Source organism: Pristiophorus japonicus, chromosome 11 (assembly GCF_044704955.1).
Source record: "Pristiophorus japonicus isolate sPriJap1 chromosome 11, sPriJap1.hap1, whole genome shotgun sequence".
In the NCBI taxonomy this organism is placed as follows: Eukaryota; Metazoa; Chordata; class Chondrichthyes; family Pristiophoridae; genus Pristiophorus; species Pristiophorus japonicus.
Genome location: NC_091987.1, coordinates 57,618,742 through 57,640,035, shown reverse-complemented (window position 1 = coordinate 57,640,035; position 21,294 = coordinate 57,618,742). Strand labels below are relative to the sequence as shown.

The following is a 21,294-nucleotide window of genomic DNA, read 5'->3' as shown; positions in this document are numbered from 1 at the left end:
GTCTTTCCCCCACCGGCCTCAACTTATCTGCTGCTGAAGCCCTCGTCCATGCCGTTATCACCTCTAGACTTAACTATTCCAATGCAATCCTGGTTGGTTCTACTCACCCTAAATTTGAGGTCATCCTATTGCCTGTGTACTAACTTGCACCATCTTTCCCGTGCTTGCTGACTTGCATTGGCTCCCAGTTAAGCAATGCCTCAATTTTAAAATTCTCATCCTTGTTTTCAAATCCCCCCATGGCTTTGCCCCACCTCTTAGTAATCACCTCCAGCCCTATAATCCCCCTTGACATCTGCTCTCTGCCCATTCTGGCCTTTCCAACATCCCCGATTTTAAATGCTCCACCATTGGCGGTCGTGCCTTCAGCTGCCAAGGTCCTAAGCTCTAGAATTCCTCCTCAAATATTTCTGCATCTCCACTTCTCTTTCCTCCTTTAAGACGATCCATTAAACATACCTCTTCGACCAAGCTTTTGCTCATCTGCCCAAACATCTTATATGGCTTGGTGTCGAATTTATTTTGATAACACTCCTGTGAAGTGCCTTGTGATGTTTTATCACGTTAAAGGCGTTACTTAAATATAACTTGTTATCTTGTTGAATAACACAGGTATAAATAGTCCTTTAAAGCTTATTCCTAATCACAATGTGCATCTGAGGAATAAGCATTTTGGGTTCAGCACCACTGAATCCAGTGTCCACATTTAACATAGAAACATAGAAAATAGGTGCAGGAGTAGGCCATTCAGCCCTTCTAGCCTGCACCACCATTCAATGAGTTCATGGCTGAACATGCAACTTCAGTACCCCTTCCTGCTTTCTCGCCATACCCCTTGATCCCCCTAGTAGTAAGGACTTCATCTAACTCCCTTTTGAATATATTTAGTGAATTGGCCTCAACAACTTTCTGTGGTAGAGAATTCCACAGGTTCACCACTCTCTGGGTGAAGAAGTTTCTCCTCATCTCGGTCCTAAATGGCTTACCCCTTATCCTTAGACTGTGACCCCTGGTTCTGGACTTCCCCAACATTGGGAACATTCTTCCTGCATCCAACCTGTCGAAACCCGTCAGAATTTTAAAAGTTTCTATGAGGTCCCCTCTCATTCTTCTGAACTCCAGTGAATACAAGCCCAGTTGATCCAGTCTTTCTTGATGGGTCAGTCCCACCATCCTGGGAATCAGTCTGGTGAATCTTCGCTGCACTCCCTCAATAGCAAGAATGTCCTTCCTCAAGTTAGGAGACCAAAACTGTACACAATACTCCAGGTGTGGCCTCACCAAGGCCCTGTACAACTGTAGCAACACCTCCCTGCCCCTGTACTCAAATCCCCTCGCTATGAAGGCCAACATGCCATTTGCTTTCTTAACGGCCTGCTGTACCTGCATGCCAACCTTCAATGACTGATATACCATGACACCCAGGTCTCGTTGCACCTCCCCTTTTCCTAATCTGTCACCATTCAGATAATAGTCTGTCTCTGTTTTTACCACCAAAGTGGATAACCTCACATTTATCCACATTATACTTCATCTGCCATGCATTTGCCCACTCACCTAACCTATCCAAGTCACTCTGCAGCCTCATAGCATCCTCCTCGCAGCTCACACTGCCACCCAACTTAGTGTTATCTGCAAATTTGGAGATACTACATTCAATCCCCTCATCTAAATCATTAATGTACAATGTAAACAGTTGGTGCCCCAGCACAAAACCTTGCGGTACCCCACTAGTCACTGCCTGCCATTCTGAAAAGTGCCCATTTACTCCTACTCTTTGCTTCCTGTCTGACAACCAGTTCTCAATCCACGTCAGCACACTACCCCCAATCCCATGTGCTTTAACTTTGCACATTAATCTCTTGTGTGGGACCTTGTCGAAAGCCTTCTGAAAGTCCAAATATACCACATCAACTGGTTCTCCCTTGTCCACTTTACTGGAAACATCCTCACAAAATTCCAGAAGATTTGTCAGGCATGATTTCTCTTTCACAAATCCATGCTGACTTGGACCTATCATGTCACCTCTTTCCAAATGCGCTGCTATGTCATTCTTAATAATTGATTCCATCATTTTACCCACTACTGAGGTCAGGCTGACCGGTCTATAATTCCCTGTTTTCTCTCCCTCCTTTTTTAAAAAGTGGGGTGACATTGGCTACCCTCCACTCCATAGGAACTGATCCAGAGTCAATGGAATGTTGGAAAATGACTGTCAATGCATCCGCTATTTCCAAGGCCACCTCTGGGATGCAGTCCATCAGGCCCTGGGGATTTATCAGCCTTCAATCCCATCAATTTCCCCAACACAATTTCCCGACTAATAAGGATTTCCCTCAGTTCCTCCTCCTTACTAGACCCTCTGACCCCTTTTATATCCGGAAGGTTGTTTGTGTCCTCCTTAGTGAATACCGAACCAAAGTACTTGTTCAATTGGTCTGCCATTTCTTTGTTCCCCGTTATGACTTCCCCTGATTCTAACTGCAGTGTACCTATGTTTGTCTTTACTAACCTTTTTCTCTTTACATATCTATAGAAACTTTTGCAATCCGCCTTAATGTTCCCTGCAAGCTTCTTCTCGTACTCCATTTTCCCTGCCCTAATCAAACCCTTTGTCCTCCTCTGCTGAGTTCTAAATTTCTCCCAGTCCCCCAGTTTGCTGCTATTTCTGGCCAATTTGTATGCCAATTCCTTGGCTTTAATACTATCCCTGATTTCGCTTGATAGCCACGGTTGAGCCACCTTCCCTTTTTTATTTTTACGCCAGACAGGAATGTACAATTGTTGTAGTTCATCCATGCGGTCTCTAAATGTCTGCCATTGCCCATCCACAGTCAACCCCTTAAGTATCATTCGCCAGTCTATCCTAGCCAATTCACGCCTCATACCTTCAAAGTTACCCTTCTTTAAGTTCTGGACCATGGTCTCTGAATTAACTATTTCATTCTCCATCCTAATGCAGAATTCCACCATATTATGTTCACTCTTTCCCAAGGGGCCTCGCACAATGAGATTGCTAATTAATCCTCTCTCATTACACAACACCCAGTCTAAGATGGCCTCCCCCCTAGTTGGTTCCTCGACATATTGGTCTTGAAAACCATCCCTTATGCACTCCAGGAAATCCTCCTCCACCGTATTGCTTCCAGTTTGGTTAGCCCAATCTATGTGCATATTAAAGTCACCCATTATAACTGCTGCACCTTTATTGCATGCACCCCTAATTTCCTGTTTGATGCCCTCCCCAACATCACTACTACTGTTTGGAGGTCTGTACACAACTCCCACTAATGTTTTTTGCCCTTTGGTGTTCTGCAGCTCTACCCATATAGATTCCACATCATCCAAGCTAATGTCTTTCCTAACTATTGCATTAATCTCCTCTTTAACCAGCAATGATACCCCACCTCCTTTTCCTTTTATTCTATCCTTCCTGAATGTTGAATACCCCTGGATGTTGAGTTCCCAGCCCTGATCATCCTGGAGCCACGTCTCCGTAATCCCAATCACATCATATTTGTTAACATCTATTTGCACAATTAATTCATCCACCTTATTGCGGATACTCCTTGCATTAAGACACAAAGCCTTCAGGATTGTCTTTTTAACACCCTTTGTCCTTTTAGAATTTTGCTGTACAGTGGCCCTTTTTGTTCTTTGCCTTGGGTTTCTCTGCCCTCCACTTTTCCTCATCTCCTTTCTGACTTTTGCTTTTGCCTCCTTTTTGTTTCCCTCTGTCTCCCTGCATTGTTTCCCATCCCCCTGCCCTATTAGTTTAACTCCTCCCCAACAGCACTAGCAAACACTCCCACTAGGACATTGGTTCCGGTCCTGCCCAGGTGCAGACCGTCCGGTTTGTACTGGTCCCACCTCCCCCAGAACCGGTTCCAATGCCCCAGGAATTTGAATCCCTCCCTGCTGCACCACTGCTCAAGCCACGTATTCATCTGCGCTATCCTGCGATTCCTACTCTGACTAACAAGCAAAGACCCCCACTCGCGGCAGAAGAAAAAATGGCTATTAGGGACCTGAATATCCTATTGCCATTTAAATGTCATAGAAAAGTTATATTCTGAATACTACTACAAATTAAACCATGCCAGTAGGACAAAATGACATGGGCTTAAGTTAGTAAAAGGCAAATTTAAGACTTGATATCAGTAAGTTTTTGATTATTATCTGTGGAGACATGTAGAATGGATTTCTGGGTGCATTAGCGGGGATATAAGAGCATATGTACATAAGAAATAGGAGCAGGAGTAGACCATATGGCCTCTCGAGCCTGCTCCACCATTTAATACGATCATGGCTGATCCGATCATGGACTCGGGTCCACTTCCCCGCCCGCTCCCCAAAACCCCTTATTCCCTTATCGATTAAGCAGCTGTCTATCTCTGTCTTAAATTTATTCAATGTCCCGGCTTCCACAGCTCTCTGAGGCAGCGAATTCCACAGATTTACAATCCTCAGAGAAAAAATTCCTCCTTATCTCAGTTTTAAATGGGTGGCCCCTTATTCTAAGATTATGCCCCCTAATTCTAGTCTCCCCTACCAGTGGAAACATCCTCTCTGCATCCACCCTGTCAAGCCCCCTCATAATCATACTTTTCGATAAGATCACCTTTCATTCTTCTGAATTCCAATGAGTAGAGGCCCAATCTCCTCACCCTTTCCTCATAAGTCAACCCCCTCATCTCTGGAATCAACCGAGTGAACCTTCTCTGAACTGCCTCCAAAGCAAGTATATCCTTTCATAAATATGGAAACCAAAACTGCACGCAGTATTCCAGGTGTGGCACCACCAAAACCCTGTTTAACTGTAGCAAGACTTCCCTGCTTTTATACTCCATCCCCTTTGCAATAAAGGCCAAGATTCCATTGGTCTTCCTGATCACTTGCTGTACCTGCATACTAACCTTTTGTGTTTTATGCACAAGTACCACCAGGCCCCGCTGTACTGCAGCTCTTTGCAATTTTTCTCCATTTAAGTAATAACTTGCTCTGATTTTTTTTTTCTGCCAAAGTGCATGACCTCACACTTTCCAACATTATACTCCATCTGCCATATTTTTACCCACTGGTAGAGGAGACTAGAACTAGGGGGCACAGCCTCAAAATACGGGGGAGCCAATTTAAAACCGAGTTGAGAAGGAATTTCTTCTCCCAGAGGGTTGTGAATCTGTGGAATTCTTTGCCCAAGAAAGCAGTTGAGGCTAACTCGTTGAATGTATTCAAGTCACAGATAGATAGATTTTTAACCAATAAGGGAATTAAGGGTTACGGGGAGCGGGCGGGTAAGTGGAGCTGAGTCCACGGCCAGATCAGCCATGATCTTGTTGGATGACGGAGCAGGCTCGAGGGGCTAGATGGCCTAATCCTGTTCCTAATTCTTATGTTCTTATGTTCTTTTCCTCCCATCTTTGTATCGTCAGCAAACTTGGCTACGTTACACTCTGTCCCTTCTTCCAAGTCGTTAATATTGATTGTAAATAGTTGGGGTCCCGGCAATGATCCCTGCGGCATCCCACTAGTTACTGATTGCCAACCCAAGAATGAACCATTTATCCCGACACTCTGTTTTCTGTTAGTTAGCCAATCCTCTATCCATGCTAATATATTACCCCAACCACATGAACTTTTGTGCAGTAACCTTTTATGTGGCGCCTTGTCAAATGGCTTCTGGAAGTCCAAATACACCATATCCACTGGTTCCCCTTTATCCATCCTGTTCATTATATCCTCAAAGAATTCTAGCTAATTTGTCTAGAATCATTATAAAGAACAGTTGGATGCTTTAATGGGGCAGTGGGGGGGGGGGGGGGGGGGGGAGGTAGAGTAAACTGTACAGTATTCCTGGATAGATGAGCTAAGACTTCCTGAATGACTTTCCATGTCTAACTGATACTGTAAATGCTATTAATCTTTGTTTTATTTCCTTTCTCTTTGAAATTTAATCATTTTTATTCAAGTAGAAAGTGATCCTATTGTGTCTAATTTGTTAAATGACCGATGATTTACAACTGTACATCAAGCACATTAGCAGCAGTCTAAGTTTACTTTGAGCCATAAATGTGCAGTTAACATCAGTGCTTTATTTTCAGTGCATTGACAATATTATCGGAGGGGTTGATTATAATCACAGCAAGATCAATCAGTGGACTGCTGCTGTAGTTGAACAATCCCTGATGCATTTGGTTAAAATGGGAAAACCATTTAAATATATTGGTGAGTATTCTGTATAAAGTAATAAACTCCATAAGGGCATACATTATTATTAATAAACTGGTAAGATATGTTGACTTTATCCTGTACTTCAAGATATTGTATAGATAGAGGATGCAGGATAAGGATGTTTTAGTACAGTGTGAGGTTGACCCTATAACTCTGGAGAGATGCGCACTATCATACTCTTGCCAAATGTTCCTAGTTTGAATTTCACAATTTTTTAAATGTATGTTTGGGAAAGAATGTTTCTATAGGAACAATTTGAGGTGTGGGTATTAACTATAGTGCTCTTCAACACTTCCACACACAAGCAAGTAATTTTATCGGTTTGACCATTGATCTTTTATTTGATGAGCAGGTATTCGGTAGAATGTACTGGATGCTTTTATTCAAAGGGCTTATATTGTGTTGGTGTGGAGTCTTTGTGCTTTATCTTTGTGCTTTAACAAAATAGTTGATTTTCAGCAAAGCTGAATTTCCAGCTGATATAAATGAGAGCAAGACCGATGTATTTGTCACGAAAGCTGCTCACTATAGTTTTTTAAAGGATTGCTTCAAGCAAGGTTCATAGTTTCCAACGGTTCAAATAAACCTCCTACAGTTATTTTATTTTTAAGTTCTTCAACGATTGTCCAGTATAGAAAGATGATTTTGAGAATTACTTTTTCTTTGGATCACTGTCATTCACTTGGATGTGAGACCTGGACATCAAGTTCAATGTTTAGTTTTGTGCGGACTACAAAAAAGGCCTAAGTTTTTTGATCCTATTGCCCTTTCATTTTACATTACGATTGGAAATGTGTTGTAATAGTAAACCACTCTTCCAGCAAGTACTGCACATTACTATATGTTTTTGTACACTGGATTTGCTCTGAAGAAAATGAATGCAGGAAAGGGATAGTTCTGACAATGGTTCTCTTGCATTGACGAACTGTGGGAGGATTCAGGAGTAAAATAACCAACTTATAAATGATTAAATTAAACATTTTGACCATGCTTGATATTGAGGAAATGCTTAGAAATATAATGTTTGAGTCTTCCCTGGAATATTACCTTTCCTTTAGTAATACACTGGCTATATCGGACACCATTTCTGTGCCTCCCCGCTACCAGAGATTTATTTCAAATGCTTCTACAGTAACAATTTGATCACTTTTTTAAAAAAATCACCTGAGCAAATTGGGTACAGTAGTGAAATGGTTAAATTACTGGACTAAATCCAGAGACTGCCAGCTGAAATCCCACCATGGGAATTTGAGAATTTGAATTCAGTTTTAACAAAACTTGAAATAAAAAGCTGGTATCAGTTAAAAATGACCATGAAGCTGTCGAATTATTGTTAAGTACCCAACTGATTCACTGATGTCCTCAGGGAAGGATACTTGCCACCCCTACCCGGTTTGGCCTATATGTGACTCCAATCTTGCACCAACGTGGTTAACTCTTAACTACCCTCTGAAGTGGCCTAGCAAGCCACTCAGTTGTATCAAAACAATACCAGCGGTTCAAGAAACAGGCTCACTACCCACCACCTCGGGGCAACTAGGGAAGGGCAATAAATACCGACCTTGTCAGCGCACTAACATCCAGAGAATTAAAAAATAAAGATAAAGAAAACTGGAAGTTGCTATCAGCCTGGCTTTTAAGCAAAAACAAAAGCAAATGTTACCAATTTTGCCTGTTTGTCACTGAAAAATATTCCTCTCAGCAGAATTATGGCACTGAAATGACAATTTATTGATGATTCTAGTGACCTGTGCGGTAATGCAGAAAAGTGGTGCTGGTCTCCACACAGCGAGTTCATGTTACTGGGACAGCAGCACTGATGGTAAGTCTTACTGTCTTAATATTTAATGTTTGTTACAATAATGGCTAAAACTAGAGGGATGCAAGAGAAATTGGTACATTAATCAGAGTTAACAGACGCATCTCAGAAATGTTTATCATTTCCATTAGGTAATAGATCACTTCTAACTTGCTGAAAGCTGCTTTGAATACTAAATTATAATATTGTGCAAGACTGACAGTAGAATACATATAATTGAGCGCCCGATGGGAATTACTGGTTGTCAGACCAGTTTTAGAGCATTTTGCCCAGGTGTGAAACTCAGTTCTCTATTCGTGTGCAGAGGTGAAAATGTGCTAAGACTCAACAACAGTCATCGTGGCTCAGTGGATATGTGTGATTTATCAGTCACAATAACCAGTCCGTCAGTCCTTAGGATGTGTTAAGGGAACTCCGTTCTAAGCAGGTGATCCTTAAGAAGCGAACAGCCTGCTTATTGTTATCCAGCTTAATTGACTACTGTATTTCTAAAGCTAGAGTTTAGCATGTATCTTTTGCATGCAGTAGGCCAAACAGGACCAAAAATAAAAATGCTCCAATGGTGATGAGAGCACTTCAACAAGAAGGTTCTGCATTGATTTTAAAGGTTGCAGCTCCACTGAGATCAATATTGCAAAGGCTGTTGATGGGATCTGTAGAGTGGAGTACGTAGTGTCATTTCTGTGGTTGGCCAACTCTCGGGTTTGTGGTCAGTGTGATGACAAATCATGCACAAGGGTTGGGGGGGGGGGAGGAAGAAGGGCTGTAGGGGAAGCTGAGAGTTGTTCGATGAGCTGATCTTTGGAGTGTAAGTGGACCTTGCCAAGTCTGTCTTAGAAACAGACTTCTGCAGGTATACCATTGCCACAAAGATAATTGAGATTTGGGAATCTCAGTATTTGAGGTTCCACTGTACTTTTGTATTTGCTTTGTTTTCGCACTTTGCCCTTAAGAACATGAGAACATAAGAAATAGGAGCAGGAGTAGGCCACCTGGCCCCTCGAGCCTGCTCCGCCATTTAATAAGATCATGGCTGATCTGATCATGGACTCAGCTTCACTTTCCTGCCCGCTCCCCATAATCCTTTATTCCCTTATCGCTCAAAAATCTGTCCATCTCCGCCTTAAATATATTCGATGACCCAGCCTCCACAGCTCTCTGAGGAAGAGAATTCCATAGATTTACATCCCTCCAGAGAAGAAATTCATCCTCATCTCAGTTTTAAATGGCTGATCCCTTATTCTGAGACTATGTCCCCTAGTTTTAGTTTCACCTATGGGTGGAAATATCCTCTCTGCATCCACCTTGTCGAGCCCCCTCATTATCTTATGTTTCGATAAGATCACCTCTCCTTCTGAACTCCAATGTGTATAGGCTCAACCTATCTTCATAAGTCAAACCCCTGATCTCCGGAATCAACCGAGTGAACCTTCTCTGAACAATCTCCAATGCAAGTATATCCTTTCTTAAATACGGAGACCAAAACTGTTTGTAGTATTCTAGGTGTGGCCTCACCAATATCCTGTACAGTTGTAGCAGGACTTCTCTGCGTATATACTCTATCCCCCTTGCAGTAAAGGCCAACATTTCATTTGCCTTCCTGATTACTTGCTGTACCTGTATACTAACTTTTTGTGTTTCATGCACAAAGACCCCCAGGTCCCCCTGTACTGCAGCAGTTTGCAATTTTTCTCCATTTAAATTTTAATTTGCTTTTCTTTTTCTGCCAAAGTGGATAACCTCACATTTTCCCACATTATACTCCATCTGCCAAATTTTTGCCTACTCAACTTAGCCTGTCTATATCCCTTTGCAAACTTTTTGTGTTCTCCTCACAATTTGTTTTCCCACCCATCTTTGGATCATCAGCAAACTTGGCTACATTACACTCGGTCCCTTCATCCAAGTCATTAAAATAGATTGTAAATAGTTGAGGCCCCAGCACCGATCCCTGCGGAACCTCACTAGTCACTGTTTGCCAACTGGAAAATGACCCATTTATCCTGACTCTCTGTTTTCTGTTAGCATGGATCGAGGATTGGCTAACTAATATATTATCCCAAACCCGTGAACTTTTATCTTGTGCAGTAACCTTTTATGTGACACCTTATCGAATGCCTTCTGGAAATCCAAATACACAACATCCACTGGTTTCACCTTATCCACCCTGTTTGTTACATCCTCAAAGATCTCCAGCATATTTGTCAAACATGATTACCCTTTCATAAAACCATGCTGACCCTGCTTGATTGAATTATGCTTTTCCAAATGTCCCGCTACTGCTTCATTAATAATGGACTCCAGCATTTTCCCAATGACGGATGTTAGGCTAACTGGTCTATAGTTTCCTGCTTTCTGTCTGCCTCCTTTTTTAAATAGAGGCGTTACATTTGCGGGTTTCCAATCCGCTGGAACCGCCCAAGAATCCAAGGAATTTTGGTAGATTACAACCAATGCATCCACTATCTCTGCACCCACTTCTTTTAAGACCCTAGAATGTAAGCCATCAGGTCCAGGGGACTTGTCCGCCTTTAGTCCCATTATTTTACTGAGTACTACTTCATTAGTGATTGTATTAAGTTCCTCCCTACCTATAGCCCCTTGATTTTGCACTATTGGAATGTTTTTAGTGTCTTCTACCGTGAAGACCGATACAAATATTTGTTCACGGTCTCTGCCATTTCCCTGTTCTCCATTAATTCCCCAGTCTCATCCTCGAGGGGACCAACATTTACTTTAACCACTCTTTTCCTTTTTATGTGCCTGTAGAAACTCTTACTATCTGTTTTTATATTTCATGCTAATTTACTTTCGTAACCTGCTCCCTGGTTGGTTCCGCAACGTACAGTTCAATGAAAAAATCCCGGATACACTCTATGAACTCTTCAAGGCCACCTTGATCAATTTGATTTGTCTAATCAATATGAAGATTAAAATCACCCATGATTATTGCCATTCCTTTATTACAAGCCTCCATTATTTCTTGATTTATACTCCGTCCAACAGTGTAGCTACTGTTAGGGGGCCTATAGACTGCGTCTACCAATTACTTTTTCCCTTTATTCCTTATCTCCACCCAAACTGATTCAATATCTTGATCTTCTGAGCCAATATCGTTTCTCACGAACGCACTGATCTCATCCTTTACTAACAGTGCTACCCCACCTCCTTTTCCTTTCTGTCCTTCCAAATTGTCAAATACCCCATAATATTTAGTTCCCAGTCCAGGTCACCTTGGAACCACGTCTCTAATGGCTTTCAGATCACACCCATTTGTATTTATTTGTGCCGTCAATGCATCTATTTTGTTACGAATGCTGCGTGCATTCAGATAAAGAGTATTTTGCCAGTAGCTACTTTTATATCTTAATACTGTTAACAACAAAAAATCATGACTTGAAGTGAATGAGGCTGTTCCACTGCTACTGGAGGAGTGCAACAGTAAAGGTTTATATTTCAGCCTCCAGCTGAGCACTTTGTTCTATAGCAATGTGCCATTCATATTTATATCTGATTAATCGAAGCTATGGACATGACCTAGCTGAATCATAAACTTTGAGACAGTTTGTCACCATTATTAGTAAAGCTATAATTTTAATTGAATAGTGCATAATTATGGACGGCCCACATTGTCCGCATGCCCTATATATACTAGTCTCCAGAAACAAGCATTCTACTCCGAGCTACGTTACGGCAGGCAAGTCCCAGGAGGGCAGAGAAAACGCTTCAAGGACACCCTCAAAGCCGCCTTGAAAAAAATGTAACATCCCCACCGATACTTGGGAATCCTTCGCCCAAGACGGCTCAAAGTGGAGGAGACGCATCCAGGAAGTCGTCAAACACTTCGAGTCTCTTCGCCAGGAGCACGCGGAAGCCAAGAACACACAGCAGAAAGAGCGTATGACAAATCAAGCACCCCACCCACCCGTCCCCCCAATCACCATCTGCCCCAACTGTGACAGAGATTAGATACTGCATTGGTCTCATCAGTCACCTTAGAACACATTTTAGTGTGGAAGCAAGTCATCCTCGACTCCGGGGACTGCCTAAGAAGAGAAGATAATAGTTTGCTGTAAATTGCCTTTCGTTGCAGCCATATAAAACCGAAAGCAGTTTAGAAAAGCCGTTCAGTAGATAAAGTTGTGTAATTGAATTGTATTTCCTTATGAAGAATAACAAACTTGAGGTTTCACTTTCGAAACAATCTGTGTCACTGTGAAACAGTAGTATCTTGTACCTCTGCATAAATCTGTGCAGATTACTACATTCTTTTTGTTTTGCAGGAAGCTGTACTGTGAGATGGGAAAACAGGACCATGTATTGCGTCGTCAGTGTGTTTGCCGTTGGCATTATGCTGTGACGCACAGGAAGTTTTGAGTGCATAGCCATTCCTAAGCACCAACTCTTGAAGAAAATGTGTACATAACGAGAGCAAGACCATTTGTGATTTAGGACTAGCATGCATTGTTTGTGGAGAAGAAGTGATAGCATACATTTGAGCATGAGTTACAAAGCTGTAATCTGTTTCTTAAAAGGCAATATCTTGCTTAGTTCATGTGGTTCCTAATGGGCTCCTGACTTACTTTTAAACACCCAACTGAATATCACCAGAACTGGCTTCTGCTTCCTCTTGCACTGCATTGTATCCAAACTCAGGCAGGCACTGTGGCAATTTTATCAACACAAATATCACCAATTTTCTTTTTTGGGTATTTTGAAGATTGGATTGAATAGTAGTGTTAAATTAGTGCATTCAAATAGTGAACTGACCAGGTCAATTTAAATAACTCAACCTGTGGCTTTGCTGTTTGATCAACACCCTGTATGTGTACATTTTACTGAATCAGACAATGTGTTTCCCACACTATATTAAAACGATAGGGAAATGGGATAGTAGTGCAGAATTCATATTTCTTTATATTATTCAGGACTTAGAAGTTTATTTTCCAAATCATGTATTTCGAGCTTCAAATAAAGTTTCCAGAAAAATAACTTGATTGGATAAAAAATCAATACATTTATTTTTTAAGGTTGGAGAGATTTGTATTACACCTATGAATTTATAAATTGATGCTGATATTGTTTAGTTTATGATGCTTGACAATATAATATTTGCAATGAAGTAGATTCGTAGTTCTGAATGGTTTGAGCCAGTTGATATGAAACTTAGTAGCTAGAATTCATTAGGTATCTAAAATACGCTATTGCTGTTAAATCCCATGCCTGAATCATACAAATTGAATTACCTGTGTACGAATTGGTCTCTTACAACTGCTGCTTGGTGTGAAAGTTGCATCTTTGATGCTTTAAACTCTTTTTTTTTCTTAATATAGTAATTGGCTAATTTGGATTTAGAGAGCACTGCACTGAAGTGTTGGCTTGAAACCAGGATATTGCCTTTTTACACACCTGTAATGAGTCAAAAATACTTCACACAACCCAGTATATATGTATATAAAACATTTTCTGCTACTTTATGTAATCCATGACAACACAACTTCAAGCAAACAGTTTCAGGGCCAATCCATTATGAAGTAGATTCAGCAGTTTCATGTACGCAAGATGAAAGATAGCATATAGTGATTAAAACATAGCTTTTAAGTTTAGTAATCTCCTGGACTAACTGGTAAATGGAATTGTCTATTGGCACGGACAGATAAAGCCTTTTTAAAAGGAAGTTACTGTATTCAAACTATAATTCTGTTTTAAAGCTGAGTGCTGAAATTCTTTTGCTTTTTTAAAAAAAAAACTAAAGGGGTTTGACTTTACTAAACATATGAAAGAGTAGTATCCAGTAAAATTATATTAAATACAGTAAGAAACATAACCATTTCTGATCAATTCAATCGGATTAAATTTAGGTGGGAGAGGAAGCAAATTTTTCTCAAATTGGAGCATTTTGTTAGTAACTTTGTAAATAGATAAATTGTTTGAAAGGAGATGTGTATATTTGAGAAGTTATTTCAGCGCGCAAAAGATTAACCCAAAAATTATTGTATTTTAATCCTGTTTTCACTTTGGTTGATTACTTGTAGACAGAACTTTAGTAAGGAATTATGCCAGGGAAAACCGACTAAATAGGAGAGACACTGGTCAGTTTTTGTACTTATATTTATTTAGATTTGTTTAATCTACGGTTGATAATTACACACAGTCACATACAAGTACGTAAAAGGTAGTTTCCACACGAGCCTGATGGGGTTTATTCTGTGTAGTTATTTTTGTTTGGAACTCGACCGTTGTAGGCTAAAGGCTAGAAATTATTTTAAACTGGTTAATTCCTCCATTAAAATAGCAGAAAGAGGAATGTGAAAGAACAATAATTTTGATCCTTATATCCTTATATCCATTGTGGAATTAATAAAATTGCACTTGTTTTCTTTTGCTGTTTTTATATATAATTAACTTTCCATGGTTTCAGAAATTCCTGCTTCTTAGTTGCTCAGTGTATTTATCCAGTTAGTCTTTTAACCCACCAGCAGACTTTAGAACCTCTTCCTGTCAATCACCGATAGAAACCTGTGGTAAGTGGCAGAGCCTGGAGCTCTTCTGCACTTACAACCTGGATAGAAAAGCCTTAAGTAATGCGCTGATGAAACACTCCCTTAGGACTAAAATAAAGTATAATGGCAATTTCAACTTAAAAGTATATTATATTGTATTTAAGTACTGACTTTTCTTATGAAGAATAGCAAGATCTAGAAAACTGCTTCTTAAATGCTATTCAGCAAAGAATAGTATTTTCTTGATTATCCATAGATACTCTTGCCTGTGGTTACCTCTGAAACACATTGATATTGGTAGATTATTTTTGTTTTCTGACTAAACCACAAAGTACTGTATAAGCTTGATTTGTATCCATGTATTCTCATTTATTTAAAATAATAATTGAAAATGCTGGAAATACTCAGCAGGTCAGGCGGCATCTGTGGAGAGGGGCAAAGTTAAAGTTTCGGATCGATGACCTTTTCTCCGAACTGGAAAAGGTTAGTGATGTAACAGGTTTTAAGCAAGTGTAGGGGCAGGAAAAGGGGGGGGAGGAGAGGAAAGAACGAAAGGGACAGTCTGTGATAGGGTGAGATTAAATGACACAAGGGATGATGGTGCAAGGTGAAAGGAGATGGTAATAGGGCAAGTAAAAAAAACAATAGATGGGTGGAATCCACGTGGAATAAGTCGGAACTGGAGACAATTGCTGAAGCAAGATGTGGATGTGAAAGTTGAGTTTTATTAAAAATCTGATCAAATATGAGAAGGGGAACTGAAAGCAATGAAGATAAATAAGATAAAATAGACAAATGGAAATCCCGTCATGTAGATAAGATAATTGAACATGTGTCTTACAGCCACATGCATTAGCACAGACTTCAACAGCTCATTGATAACTGGAGCTTGGCCTGCTGTGTGCGCTCAATGCATTCAGCTGTTTAGTTTAGCTAATGGGAATCCCTGTACCTTATTGGAAATATTCTACAAAACCTCCAGCAGTGACTTTACGAACGAACACCATAGCTGCTTTTAGTCTATGTTGTATGGCCATACTGAAATACTGCTGAGAAGATTAAGAAACTTGGGTTTCTAATTTAAAAAAATATTAATTATGTACACGTGGTTATAGCTCATTTGTTTTAATATAATGCTTGCTGATGTACACCTGCCACACGCGTTAGCCTCTCGTTCCTTCTTACTGTGACTATTGGTCCCTTTCTCTCCAAATTCTCACTTGAATTTTTTGTAGGGCTGCTGAGGATAATGATGGATACACTGAGAGCTAATGGTCAGGAATAGGTTAAAACCTATTGCCTCATCTCATGGTTCGTGGCATTCTTTGAAACTTAAATGTCAGGCTGCTCCTAGCTAGAAGTTATTTCCATTAATACTATTTTTTATTGAAGCCCACAATTTAATTCCATAATTTTCATTTTTTTTAAGTAGGTGACTTTATAATCGGTAATGACATTTTGTTTTCCATTATAAAAAGTAATCCCTACTAAAGAAAGTCTTTTACCTGGATGACCAAATGGAAGCTTCATTCTATACTGTTAAGTAATTGGGTAGCAACATCTTACTAGTGTTTGGAATACCAACGAAAAAGCATTTTTTGTTGCCATCAAGTTATCTTGCTTTTTTTCTTGTGCAGGCTTCGCAGGACCTGTGGACGAGTGGATAACTTGCTGCAGCCCTTTGCTAGTATAGGTACTGCTCCTCAGCTAACTGATATATAAAACATGCAAGAGCAGCTCGACAACTAGTACCTCCAATTTTTCCTCCCTCACCCCAACAGTAGGCTTTAATAGAGGTCCAATGCCTCTGGACAATGATAGAGCAGAGGGTGGGATCTTCTTAGAACAGAAGTACAAGGGGTTGAAACAACATCCCTCCATTTACTAATGCTACCTATTGGTGTGCAAGCCAGCTGTACCTCACACTGACCAGAAAATGCTACCATTACATTTTGCTCTTGTAAGCAGACTACTTCTGAAATAAATCATAACCTGTACAGTTGAGGTTTCATTTTAACTGTGAAGGCAAATTTTATACTTTAGCTTTCCATGATTTTTCCTGTAAAATTTTTGATTATGCCCTCATGCTTCATGTAATCTAATTCCGCTGATATATTTTCCTTTAGCGCGATAGGGTACTACTCTGGGCTTCAAAGATTTTTGACTTTACCCCCTCCTTCACATAGTGTACCTTGATACCCTTTGCTGTACCAAGTTTCGGACTGAATAAGGAATTGTACTCTTCCATGAGTGTGTCCATGAGTCTGAGTAGTGATCTTTTTTGTCATCAATCTAGTTTATGTTTATGCTACAAACCAATTTTGGCCCATCAATGAGGGGGATCTTTGTTCTGAACTACAATTACAGACAATTGGTTTGCCTGATTTTGGTATTTTACTTGTTTATTTTCCCATGTACTAGAAATGGGTGGCCAGATTAACTTTTCAGTAATTTTTGGCAATTTTCCAAAAACATTTCCTCATATACTTTTGATGATGTAATAGTTACTATATTCCCATCAAAGAATAAGAAAAGTGCAAGGGACCTTGGAGTGTGATTGCGATAATGTGTTTGATCCCATTGGGGGGGGGCCATCTAGTGTTCAGTTAACAATATACAAGTACCTTACATACCTTTCTCTCCCACTGAATGGCATGGCACAGCACAGCTGCCCAATGTCACAACAGTGCTGCATTTTCTCAAAGTACAAGAGGTGAACGATGACCAAACTGAAGCCCATCCTGGATGTCAGGAAGTGATCATGTTTGCGTTAGTGGTTTGAGGTGGAATGTGATTGGGGCAAGGCTTTCCACTGTAGGTTATACTTTGAATGTGTCCTGTGCTGAAGTAGGGACCTGCAGAGATGCAATGAAAGATTATTTGATGGTTTGTCATAAGCGAGTGGTACATATGAGACAGGTTAAAAGGCAACATTGTGTGGCTGTAATTTTGCATCAACCTGGTACACAAAACTTTTGGGTAGTCTGCAGTACCAGGTTCCTTACACAAGAGTAACTTTCCCTGTGTGTCTTTGGGTCCTACAGGTACTGTACTCAGGGTTCACCCTGCCTGCCACTTCCTTTTCCTAAGCTCAATAAGCTGTTCTCTTGTGGGGATGGTGCCCTACTTGTTCATAAGACATTTTCAGACTTTGAATTTGTTACTTGGATCGACAGTTTGACTATTAAAGCTTTTAATGTTTTTCTTCATTGTTTTTCAAGGTTGCTTGCGTTTCAAACATTAAAAAGTCCTTTTAAATAGATTTTTTTTCAAAGAAAATGTGTAAAAAATTACTTTGGAGTATGTAAGTTTTGAGAAAATGACAGTAGAAAAGATACTCCCACTATGGGCTAGTTTTGTAGAGATAATCTCAGTATTTTAATATTTTCAGCATGGAAATCTTGCACCATCATAAAATTAAAATTACATTTAATAGAGCTGCCTGTTGGATTTCTTGGACACAAACTAATGAACAAGAGGCAACATAGTTAGGAACAGGGGTACTCAGCGTTTCCACAACCTGTGATTACAATGAAAATAGCGACTGATAAACAGTGATGGAACATTGCACAGAGTGAGCATGCGTGCCACAGTGGAGTGCCTGCCACTTGCACCACTTTCCTAGGGACCACACATTTTAGCTGGAAATTAATCACTGACCCTCCAGATAGTCTAGCCCATGAACACTAAAGTGGGCAGTACAATTTTGGTTTCCACAAGCATTGCTATTGAAAGGCTGTAGTAAATTGTACTATCTACTTTAACATTGCATAGAAGCTCAGTATTGACCTTTAAACAGTAAATTAGATTTGCACAATATCTTAAAATGAAAAACTCACACCATATGTTTGCATGGTAGCAGACTTACTCCTTACTGTTAGTCTGTTCCCATGTACCCTTCAATTCCTAGATAAATATTTGAAACAGAGGAAGATGCAGGACGGTGGAATAAATTCTGGATTGCTGTTGCTAATCTTAGTACATTTTTGATTTGATGTAGAAATATATCTGTAATTGGTTAAAATTGATTCCCATCCTTTTTATATTGTACGTCTGTTGCTCTTAATAAATATATATATTGCTCATTTGTCTCATGGATTTACTCGGATATATTCTAATCTTGCTATGTAACCAGGCCTATATAAACTTGTTGCACACCAGCAACTACATGGGCTTGAAAGAGCAAGGTCTTGATCCAGTGGCAAGGGGATCCAAGACGACTGGAGACCAGGCTCCGCTGCATTAGCCTAGTACATAAATACAAAAATACTCCTATGGTCCACTGTCCTCCTTCCCACAGGACTTTTCTCCCTGGAATTCATAGGACACTCCTCGTTGGTCCCTTCCTCCGCTCCTCCCCGGCCCCGCTCCTTGCCGCCTCCGACCCCTGCTCCTCGCCGCGCCCGGGTCCCGACCCCTCCATTGGGCTCCACGACGCTCCAAGATATGCAGCCAATCAGCTACTTGGATTCTGATGACATCTAATTTTGTCACCCACTTTCGATTTGCGGCCACCCAGAACTTTGTTGATTCTGTTGCTGCGGTGGCTATCTTTTTTTTTTAAAGCAGCTGACTAGTCCAATCTCGAGCCTAACTGCCCACCTGATTCCCTCAGTGTCGGGCTTTTATTTAAGCAACTGGCCCAATGTTAAAAGAATTCACGTACAGGCATCTTCCACCGCTTAAAATGAAGTTTGGGACCTGGAACATCAAGATCCTCATGGACAGTCCCAACAGCAGCAGACTGGAACGGCGTACTACCATCGTTGCCCGGGAACTTAAGATGCTTTGATGTAGACATCGCCGTCCTAAGTGAGACCCGGCGGGAAGGGGAATGCCAGCTCGGAACAAGGTGATGGTTACATGTTCTGCAGCGGTGAAGAAGAAGAAGAATGCCACCTCCATGGGGTGGGCTTCACCATAAAAAGTGAGCTAGTTGGCCATCTCAGAGACTCTCCTTGTGGGATAAACGAATGACTCATGACCCTTTGACTCAACCTAGCCCGGAAGCAGTATGCTACGGTCATCAGTGCCTACCCCCCAACACTGGAAACTAGAGATGAGATCAAAGAGGAATTCTACTCCAGCCTTGAAGAATCCCTGTCCAGAGTACCAACGGGTGGCAAGCTGATCCTCCTTGGCGACTTTAACGCGAGAGTTGGAAAGGACACAGGCCTCTGGGGAGATGTGATCGGCAGAGAGGGGTAGTGAAAACCAACTCCCAACGGTAACCTGCTGACAATGTTTAGAACATAGCCTTGTCATAACCAACACCTTGTTCAGTCAGAAAGACAAAGTCTTCATGACAACACTCTCGGTCCAAGCACTGGCATCAGCTCGACTATAAAAAGGCCGCGAGTTCAGGAGTTCGGGCAGCATCGAGGAGGAGGCGACAGTCCGGGGTCGGAGGCCTATAAAAAGGCCACAAGTTCAGGAGCTCGGGCAGTGTCGAGGAGGAGGCTAGCCGGTGCAGCTACAGGGAGAAGGCAAAAAAGAAATAGAAAGGTGATGTCACAGCCAAGGGGGTAAGTGATTGGCTGGTGATTGGTGAGTAGTTTTTCTTTTTTCTCTTCTATATCAGTGAGTAAACTTTAGCATTGTTATTGCCAATTTAAGTGTATCTAAGGGTTAAGTCACGGCAGGAGAGCTCGGTCACGTGATATGCTCCTCCTGTACCATGTGGGAACTCTGGCACTTCCGGTGTCCCTGACGACTACGTGTGCGGGAAGTGTATCCGCCTCCAGCTCCTGACAGTCCGCATTGCGCAATTGGAGCTGAGGATGGATTCACTCTGGAGCATCCACGATGCTGAGAATGATGTGAGTAGCACGTGTAGCGAGTTGGTCTTCCCGCAGGTGAAGGGTCCACAGCCAGATAGGGAATGGAAGACCAGCAGGAAGAGCAGTGCAAGAAATGAAGTGCAGGGGTCCACTGCGGTCATCCCCCTGCAAAACAGATACACTGCTTTGAGTACTGTTGAGGGAGATGACTCATCAGGGGAGGGCAGCAGCAGCCAAGTTCATGGCACCGTGGCTGGCTCTGCTGCACAGGAGGGCAGGAAAAAGTGGCAGAGTGATGGTGATAGGGGATTCAATTGTAAGGGGAATAGATAGGCGTTTCTGTGGCCGCAACCAAGACTCCAGGATGGTATGTTGCCTCCCTGGTGCAAAGGTCAAGGATGTCTTGGAGCGGGTGAAGGACATTCTGAAAAGGGAGAGTGAACAGCCAGTTGTCGTGGTGCACATTGGTACCAACGACATAGGTAAAAAAATGGGATGAGGTCCTACGAGACGAATTTAAGGAGCTAGGAGCTAAATTAAAACGTAGGATCTCAAAAGTAGTAATCTCGGGATTGCTACCAGTGCCACGTGCTATTCAGAGTAGGAATTGCTGGATAGCTCAGATGAATACGTGGCTTGAGCAGTGGTGCAGCAGGGATGGATTCAAATTCCTGGGGCATTGGAACCGGTTCTGGGGAAGGTGGGACCAGTACAAACCAGACGGTCTGCACCTAGGCAGGACTGGAACCAATGTCCGAGGGGGAGTGTTTGCCAATGCTGTTGGGAAGGAGTTAAACTAATATGGCAGGGGGATGGGAACCAATGCAGGGAGTTAGAGGGAAACAAAATAGAGACAGAAGCAAAAGACAGAAAGGAGATGAGTAAAAGTGGAGGGCAGAGAAACCCAAGGCAAAAAACAAAAAGGGCCACAGTACAGCAGAATTCTAAAGGGTCAAAGTAT

General features: G+C 41.4%; 1 protein-coding gene across 1 annotated transcript in view; it reads left to right on the top strand.

Annotated features, from left to right (window-relative positions):
- Positions 1–18,636, top strand: part of dynlt3 (dynein light chain Tctex-type 3) — a 20,566-nt gene extending 1,930 nt beyond the window's left edge. Inside the window, exons 2-4 of the mRNA XM_070893404.1 lie at positions 6,102–6,225; positions 7,976–8,053; positions 12,334–18,636. Coding sequence (XP_070749505.1) covers positions 6,102–6,225; positions 7,976–8,053; positions 12,334–12,410 — 279 coding nt within the window. The 3' untranslated portion in view covers positions 12,411–18,636. The remainder of the gene's footprint in view (positions 1–6,101; positions 6,226–7,975; positions 8,054–12,333) is intronic.
- The last annotated feature ends 2,658 nt before the right edge of the window (positions 18,637–21,294 follow it).